The sequence below is a fragment of the Gymnoscopelus braueri genome, assembly GCF_963280865.1.
Source record: "Gymnoscopelus braueri genome assembly, chromosome: 10".
In the NCBI taxonomy this organism is placed as follows: Eukaryota; Metazoa; Chordata; class Actinopteri; order Myctophiformes; family Myctophidae; genus Gymnoscopelus; species Gymnoscopelus braueri.
Genome location: NC_137611.1, coordinates 56240473 through 56250292, shown reverse-complemented (window position 1 = coordinate 56250292; position 9820 = coordinate 56240473). Strand labels below are relative to the sequence as shown.

General features: G+C 42.0%; 1 protein-coding gene across 1 annotated transcript in view; it reads right to left on the bottom strand.

Moving 5' to 3' along the window:
* Nucleotides 1–9820, bottom strand: part of LOC308093704 (uncharacterized protein) — a 75085-nt gene that overhangs the window by 42809 nt on the left and 22456 nt on the right. The window contains exons 14-20 of the mRNA XM_080440031.1: nucleotides 8939–8992; nucleotides 8727–8780; nucleotides 4452–4505; nucleotides 3870–3923; nucleotides 3459–3512; nucleotides 2948–3001; nucleotides 2538–2582 (exon numbers count right to left, since the gene is read on the bottom strand). Coding sequence (XP_080296157.1) covers nucleotides 2538–2582; nucleotides 2948–3001; nucleotides 3459–3512; nucleotides 3870–3923; nucleotides 4452–4505; nucleotides 8727–8780; nucleotides 8939–8992 — 369 coding nt within the window. The remainder of the gene's footprint in view (nucleotides 1–2537; nucleotides 2583–2947; nucleotides 3002–3458; nucleotides 3513–3869; nucleotides 3924–4451; nucleotides 4506–8726; nucleotides 8781–8938; nucleotides 8993–9820) is intronic.

Genomic DNA, 9820 nt, shown 5'->3' with positions numbered 1-9820 from the left:
CAGGCTAGAGCTCGTCGTTAGCTGCAGGGTGGTGTTGGGGGGGGGGGGTTGGCGTAAGTGCTGTGTGGTGGTGCTGTGTGGTGCAGAAGGAAGCCATTTGAACTAGATACCATATTCTCAACTCTCAATTCCTATACCGATCAATCAACTCCAAAGTAAAGCCGTAGGCTACGATAGCGCAAAAATGCTCTTTCAAAAATGACTCCAGTGTTGCCAGATTCTGTGACCAGATCTATGAAAACAAGCCCAAAAGAAGCTTTACCACTTGAGCCCTATTACATCAGCTATTTTCAAAAATAATCTTGAAAGCAAGCCCAAATAAGCAACTACACTAACTTCAGAAACAAGCCCAAACAAAAGCAACCCGCAACTATGAATATTTACAAGGGACTTTACAAGAAAACAAGCCCAACGTCGCTTATAATAAGCAGACCTGGCAACACTGGCAGGCCCCTGCAGACCAGCGCTGCAGACTACTGCCGCCTCCTGGTGTGGAGAGTTATGTTACCTGATTTCCTCTAACGCATGCGCACAACAATGTGCCGTCAGCCGACAGTTTGTGCAGAACTTTTGCCAACTTTTGACAACAGACTGCCAGTCTGTTGTAGTCTGTTTGGTGGAGAGTCACCTTTAGATAATTGATATTCATTTTATCAGACACGCCCCCTTCCTACACAAACCCATTGTGTCTTCAAACTCCATTTAACCATGAGGATAAAATTGGCTTTGAAAATACAGTTTGACTGAATTAAAGAGGATGTGAATATTGGGTCAGAGTTTGAAGCATTCCACTATGGGCGTGACCCTAACATCTGGGCGTGACCCTAACAGATGTTTAGAGGGAGGGAGGGGGGTCTGCTGAACACATGGTGAGCACCAGATGAATGGAACTACACCCAAAAAAAAACGTCAAGAGACATGTGCTTCTAATTGCTATGTTGTTACTCCACCTATGTCCTGGAAAACACCCGGCTACTGTGCATCTAGCACAGTGGTTCCCAAAGGTTTTAGCTCAAGACCCTGAAGAAAAAAAATACGTTTGCCCGGGACCCAAAAGTGAAAATAACAGATCTACAAGCTCACAATTTTTCTTGTTTGTCTTTTTTAAGTCTTTTGAAATAACTTTTTTTTTTATGTAGGAAACGAAAAAGTATATTATTTACTTGTGACCCATAAGAATTGGTCCGCGACACAAACATGGGTCCCGCCCCACTGTTTGGGAAACAGTGGTCTAGCACACTCCAATCATGTTTCTGATTGATTCGAACTAAAAAAGGAAGGAATCACAGCGAGCACAGAACATCAACTAAACAGTAGACTTTTGGCACGTCACTCATAATGAACAAAGGGATATTATATGACAATCTTGTGGTCATTTGGTACACGACCACACGCAGAGTGCTAGAAGGCCTGTCACGATCAGGACAATTTACTTGACGAATGACGATACATAACATATCAATTAAAATTGCATTTCTGTTTGGCTATTAGGCTTCGTGAAACAAAAGTTGCACAGAGCAGATATGACAAATAACTCAAAGGAATGACTGCCATATTTAATAACTATACTTTGTAATGTAAAGAGAAAAAAAATGGAAGTAGCTGATCTACTGTACAAGCTCACAAGATGTTTTCAACGTGGAAACGACTAACGATTATGGCGACTATGCAAAATAATTGTGATTATACTCAAATAGTTGTGATTAGGCGATTTTGCATTAACCCATTAAAAGTGGGAAAGCATCTGTGTCATTTTAGATTTTTGCATTGGCAATGATTACTATCACAACACTATTTAACACTTATTTTAACAAAATAAAATCACTTACTGCACATTCAAGTGGTGTAGAAAATGCCGCCCTGATTTAGGTGTGTAGTCTTTCAGAGCTAAAAGTGGAACGAAAGTCAGACCACTAACTAATACCCATCCAGATGTTCTATAACTCCGATGTTTCTGATATGGGTTTTATGTTTCAACACAAACACATGGCTATGTGCGGTACAACTACACACAAGTAAACACGTCCTTATATGCAAAACACATGCTCACATTTGGCAGAGGAGATGCATGGCCTCGATGTGAAAACGCAATCATTTCAGATAATCACAATAATTGTTGCATTATCATTTCCATGTTGACACCCCCCCACACACATACACACAAGCACACACACACACACGCACGCGCGCACACACACACACACACACACACACACACACACACACACACACACACACACACACACACACACACACACGTGCGCATGCAAAAAAGAAATGAGCATGAAGCAAAACCAAGGTGTATTTAATATTCAGAAGACCTACAATATAATCATAATTCATACTTTCCCCAAAATAGCAGAAATTGCCAATCTACAAGCTCACAACGTGTACCACTGTGACACGTTGTGGTACATGTTGTGTTATCCTTTTAACAACCATTGTATAATCGTCCCACTGCACTATTTTCAAACTGTTAATAAAGCATTCAATCAATCAATCAAAGGTACAGTAGGTTAAATGGAATGTCAACTCACCTTTGCTCCAACAAGTCCATTGTTCCCTGGAGCTCCTGGTTGTCCCTGAAAGGAAAACATGAAACATTACTATTACTATTAAACCCAAACAAGGTGTTTGGGGTTTTGTACACATTTTGTCTTGTTAATAATCTGCTGCACATGACAACATATTCCATCTGAGACCAGAGATATGCCACATGTTTGAGAGGAGATACGAGAGCATACAGTACCACATCGTTTCACATCGTCACATTTACCTAATATAGAGCTACAAACAAATGATTCATATTTAGAGGCCAAATGGACAGGTCTGGAATTCCAAGACAGTACAGTACAGTACAGTACAGTACAGTACAGTACAGTACAGTACAGTACAGTACAGTACAGTACAGTACAGACAGATCGACAGATAGATAGATCCTACATACCTGTGGCCCTGGCTCTCCCGGTTGTCCCTGGGGTCCCATTTCACCTGGATGACCCTTCAAGCATCATAATACAATGATACACATAATGAGTGAAGAAGCATTTAACATGTTGTGATGGATGGATGGATGGATGGATGGATGGGTGGATGGATGGATGGATGGATGGATGGATGGATGGATGGATGGATGGGTGGATGGATGGATGGATGGATGGATGGATGGATGGATGGATGGATGGATGGGTGGGTGGGTGGATGGATGGATGGTTGGATGGATGTGTGGGTGGATGGATGGATGGATGGGTGTGTGTGTGTGTGTGTGTGTGTGTGTGTGTGTGTGTGTGTGTGTGTGTGTGTGTGTGTGTGTGTGTGTGTGTGTGTGTGTGTGTGTGTGTGTGTGTGTGTGTGTGTGTGTGTGTGTGGGTGGGTGGGTGGGTGTGTGTGTGTGTGTGTGTGTGTCTGTGTGTGTGGGGGGGGGGGGGTGGATGGATGGATGGATGGGCCATTCTTACCTCAGCTCCTGCTTTATCCTGGTTCCTCAGTTGGAGTTTTTCAAGTCCTGGTCCCTGTGAAGGAGACAACTTCATTTATGCTGTGTCACATGTTGCTTCATTTATGCTGTGTCACATGTTGCCTCATTTATGCTGTGTCACACGTTGCTTCATTTATGCTGTGTCACACATTGCTTCATTTATGCTATGTCACACATTGCTTCATGTATGCTGTGTCACACATTGCTTCATTTATGCTGTGTCACATGTTGCTTCATTTATGCTGTGTCACACATTGCTTCATTTATGCTGTGTCACATGTTGCTTCATTTATGCTGTGTCACACATTGCTCCATTTATGCTGTGTCACACATTGCTTCATTTATGCTGTGTCACACAATGATGCCTCATTAGTGTGTGCGTGCAACTCACCATAGGTCCAGGAGGACCTGGAGGTCCAGGGGTCCCTGGAGAGCCCACCTTCCCCTGTAATGAGGACAGTTATCAATAATGTGTAATATTTAGTAATGCTATTTATTTATTTAAAGATATTTTTTTTCTGCCTTAATTTGAGAGAAAAGAAGGCTGACAGGAAATGGGGAGAGAGATGGGGGGGTGACACAGAGCAAAGGCCATCAGGAACAGGAGTCGAACCCGCGACATGCTGTAAGACTGGATTACCAGACAAGTGGTATGCGCCTGGACCGCTAGGCCAGCAGGCACCTAGTAATGCTATTTATGTAATGAGTGCAGTTCTGGCTCTATGCACAGCAGCCATATTGGAAAGAAATTAGACCTCTTCCTTACTTCCTTCACATGGTGTTACCAATGATACTAATGAAGGCTCTGTTCCATTCTGGTCAAACAGAGTCAGAATGCTGATATCGTGCATGTTGGCTCACTGGAAACACTTTGCTACACCAGTGGGTCTCAAAGTGTGGTCCTGGGATAAAGGACGCATATGGGAAGTCAACTGCATTAATAATCAGTGGTGTACTTAAGTACTGTACTTACGTTGGCTCCGTTAAGTCCAGGTTCTCCATTCACACCGGGTTCACCTGCTTCTCCCTTGGGGGAAAAAAGTAAAAGAAAAAAAAAAGGATTGTTATGTAACAATAGATAAGATTGCTGACACAAAAAGGAACCTTACAGTAAGTAAACTGCATTAATAATCAGTGGTGTGCTTAAATACTGTAAGTGTAATTTTGAGGTACTTTTACTCTACTTGAGTAGGTTCGTTTTTATACTACATACTTCTACGTCACTACGTCTCTGAGACAAACATTGCACTATTTTCTCCACAATAATTATTTGAAACTTTATTTACTAGTTACTTTGTAGATTTAGATTTTTATTACAAAACATGCATCAACCACTTAAAGGAGTAACTCACCCAAAAAATTACTTATTTTCTATCCATTACACACCCCATGAAGCCTTGAATTCATGGAGATGTTTTTGTCGGATTCCTAAGCCAATAATTTGATGATCGGCGGAGTCTCCTACTGAGTCTCCTACTGACCGATGACCCGGTCATCAAATGATGGGCTTAGGAATGTGACAAAAACTAAGAAAATCTCCATGAATTCAAGGCTTCATGGGGTGTGTAATTGATAGAAAATAAGAGTGAACTACTCCTTTAAGCCCTATATATGCACTGGCTATTTGAAATTGCCGAACTACAAGCACACAACGCGTCGCATCGTGGCGTGTTATGAGCTTGTAGATCTGCTATTTTCAAATGATTTTATACATAAAATGTATAACATATTTGTGAAATGGGACGTTCTGCATAATGAGTACTTCTACTTTTGGTACTTTAACTACTACTTTTGGTTACATATTTTAATTGACAGTTGAGAGATCTGACACTAGCTTGGAAGTGTTTCACAATTTGTTGTTAACTATGGGTGGAGAGATGGGTTGGGTTGTTGGCTTCATTCATTAGTTCAACAGCACTATCATCAGTAGTGTGTAAATTAAATGTGTTCTTTCTTTCTTTCTTGCTTTCTTGCTTTCTTGTGTGGTATCTGGTCCCCTTAATCAGGCGAAAACAACACTATCCCCTGAGTGCAAGAATAACAAAGCTACAGTTCAAAAGTGGGTTTGTCCATAGAAATTCGTTCATCTGTGTGTAGCCAAATCACAGTGTAACCTGAATGACAGAAACAACCTCCTTTATACAGAAACATTTGACATGGTAAAACACTCTTCCTGGTTCATTTCTGACCACTCACAAACAAGCTTTTAAGAACAATAGGATCCTTGGGCTGGGCCTAAAAAGTCAACACAATGGATTACACAATCTGCCTTGGTTTTAACACATAACACTTATTAGCTTCAAATTAAGTCCACACATATATATGTTACAGGGAAATTGGCATTCCAGGGAAATTGAAAAAGGCGCGATCGTTTTCACCCCCCGCCCCAGGCAATTCTGTAGAACCAACACTAGAGGGCAATGCAAGCCACACTAGACTAGACCCCCGACCACACACACACGCGTGCGCGCACGCATGCACTCGCACGCGCACGCATGCACTCGCACGCACACGCGTGCGCGCACACACACTCATGCTTTCAATTTGGTTTATTGAAAGTTTGACTGTTAAGATCATTTCATTGTGTTCTGGCTTTTAACATTTGTTTTAGTTTATCCACAACACACACGCACACATGGATAGTAACCCATGAAAAGATCTATTCTCCCCCTATCGGTTTACAACTCAGACGGCGCTGATTCGACTAGCAGACCATCGGCCAGTCGGCACGGGCACTCGCGCCTGGAGGCGCTCGGTCGTGCCTACTCGGCCTCAAGCTCTGCTGAGTCGGCGCGCCTCCGTCATGGACAATAACTATTATCACGTGTACGTGTGAACGCGTGTTCAGCGTTCCCCTTGCGTAGCCTCCTGGTTGCTATGTGGGGGGGAACAACAAAAGCCAGGTCCGCCTCGCATCAAAGCCCCGCCTCGCGCCTCCTCCTCCTCCTCTCGCCGCCTCGCATCAAAGCCCCACCTCGCGCCTCCTCCTCGTCGTCGTCCTCCTCCTCCTCCTCCTCCTCCTCGCAAGGAGGAGCGCCTCGCGTAAAAAACCCTGTCTCGAAAAGCCTCGTCCCGAAGCCCCGCGCCTAAAAACGAGCGCTCCTTTTTCAATTTCCCTGGAATGCCAATTTCCCTGTGACATATATATTCAACCTTGTATGAATGATTTAAACAAAAAGAGATGATTTAAAAGAACTTTTCTTTTTCCTTAGATTCAAGAAGAAAAGTTGAAACTAACTGGTTTCTTCCCCAACCACATTTCACCAATTTTCATACTTGTGTACTTACTACAAAATAAGCTTTCCTTCCATCCTCATCCTCCTCGACCTCAGCACTGCCTTTGACACCATTAACCACATCCTCATCACCCGTCTCCAGTCCTCCCTTGGATTAACCGGCACAGTCCTTTCCTGGATAACCTCTTACCTCTCCGATCGACAACAATTCATCTCCATCAATAACTGCAACTCCTCCACTGCCCCCAGTTACCCACGGTGTCCCCCAGTTCTTGGTCCCGTCCTCTTCATCATCTACATTCTACCACTTGGTCAGATCCTCCGCCACCATGGACTCCAGTTCCACTGCTACGCCGATGACACACAGCTCTACCTCTCCACCAAGACCATCACAACCACCCACTCCACCCTCACTGCCTGCCTCACAAATGTATGCAAAATAAAGACATGGATGCAAAATTAATTTCTCAAACTCAACTGCATAAATCATCATCATCGGCCCCAACTCCCTCACCCGCTCTACCCAAGACTTTTCACTCAACATTGATGGCTCCATTGTCACACCCTCCACCCAAGTCAAGCAACCTGGGCATCATTCTTGACCCCAACCTTTCATTCCTCCCCCATGTAAATCAGGTCACCAAAACTGCCTTCTTCCACCTCAAGAACATTGCCCATCTCCGGCCCTCTCTGTCATTCTCTGCAGCTGAAACACTCATCCATGCTTTCATCACATCCCACCTCGACTATTGCAACAGTATCCTCCATGGCACCACCTCCAAAGTATTTTTCAATAAACTTAAATTTGTCCAGAACTCAGCTGCCCGCCTGCTCACCAGTACCCGTTCCAAAGACCATATTACACCAGTCCTCCACGACCTTCACCGGCTCCCGGTCAAACAAAGAATCCACTTCAAAATACTACTAAACACCTACAAGGCACTGAACAATTTGGCTCCCCCCTACCTATTCGATCTCTTCAAATGTCATGTCCCCTCCCACTCCCTCAGGTCTGGTGACGCAAACCTCCTTGAGGTCCCCAAGACCGTACCTGGGGCGACAGCTTTTACTTTTGCTGCCCAAACCCTGTGGAATGCACTCCCCAAAACTCTCAGAGATGCCCCCACCCTCCAATCCTTCAAAACCCACCTCTTCAATATCGCTTTCCCCAGCTAACTCCACCCCCCCTCTCTTTTTCTTCTTTCCACTGTTTCATTGATTTTGTTTCCTTAGTCTTAGTGTTTTTCCCCCTAATAAAGTAGTTTTTATTTGTACCGCTGAGTACCGCTTTACCCCTGTAAAGCGGTACTCAGAAAAGCGCTATATAAATTTGAGAAATTATCTTATCTTATATACTATTATTATATTATTATATTATATTATATATTATATATATTTATATATTATATTTTTTATATAATCTTTATATAATTGACAAAAGCTCCGAAGTTCGTAGCACAGGATCACTCCACATGCCTCCAAGACCTGTCACAGACTGTTGATCAGAGCACTGGCTATTATTTAGGCATCTTACCCCAACTCGATCAGTGATCAGACTCTCGGCTTGATTGGTTTTCTGATTTGCCTATCAGACCCTCAGCCTGATCTGGCAGGTTGCCATAGCAACCTGATACAGGAAGTTTGACCTCTTTTGACCTCAAGAAAGGCTTTCTATTTGACAGCAGGTGGGTCGTGAGGTTGGGAGGTTAGGGCTGCGAAGGCCCAAACCTCTAGTTATTATTATTATTAGATATACAAGCTCACAGCGCATCACTTCATGCCGCTCTGTAAGCTTGTAAATCTTTTTTTTTGTTAAAAAAAAAAAAAAAAAATGAATTACAAAAAAAGTGTGAGAACTACTGATTTAGAAGGCATTCTTCCTCAGGTCTTAATGTGTATTTTCAGAAATATTTTGTAAGAAAAAAAAGGCAGTTCAAAATTAGATTTTCAAGGATATTTTCGACTGACTGAAAACAACAACAACAACAAAGTTCAACCTTGTGTAAACTCACTTTGTGTCCATTCTTCCCCGGTTCCCCTGGCATTCCTGCTACACCTGGTTTACCCTGTAAGTGGACACCGGCACAGACAAACGTTTAGTTTCAACATTGATTGATTGATTGATTGATTGATTGATTGATTGATTGATTGATTGATTGATTGATTGATTGATTGATTGATTGATTGATTGATTGATTGATTGATTGATTGATTGATCACCCACAGGTTTTCCATCAGGTCCTGGAGGGCCTTCTCTGCCTTTCTCCCCTCTGAAACCCTGAGGAAGACAAACAAACAACATGACACAATGTCACATTAACACATAACCTCACCGTAGCGTTACGTTAACACACTGCAACACAGTAACATTACATTAACCAGTGCAACAGCGCCGCCAAACAGACTCAAGTCCCATACCCATAGCAATTGTTTATTATACCCACCTTTATAACAAAGTTGTATGTGCCTTCTATTTACGTTTACATTTATATTTTCTACTTAATTTATGTTTGCATGATTGTATTTATTTGTATTATATGTTTGGATATTTAAGTTAAAAAAAAAAGTATTTAAATAAATAAATGAACTATTTATTTCAATAACTGATCCCTTGTTAGTATTCATTATCTAATTAATTACAAATATGCCAAAGAGAAATAAGCTCTTCATTTCTAATTAATGTAGGCATTTATGGACCCATGCAGGGTGTTTATCATCATAGCAATGTTTTACTTCTTCTTCACAATGAGTTATACATTTAATACATAATCAATTTCATAGTCATTTTAGCGATAATTCATATTCATAAATCCAAAGCTAACCATTCTAAGCCTTTTTAACACTCAATGAGTTATACATAATACATTTAATAGTTATTTTAGAGATTTTTCATATTCATAAATCCAAAGTTAACCATTCTAAGGCTCTCTTCTAAGATAACCCCCATGGTTTGTCTGTGTTTTTGTTTGTTTCTGTTGCTTTATTGTCGATGAATATGTAAAACAAAAAAAAGAAAAGTTTGTCCGCTTATCAGTTCCAGGTGCGTCACAGAAGCGGGGTGTGGCTATAGAACAAGCGGTACAGGCTTTGGAATTCAGTACGCCAT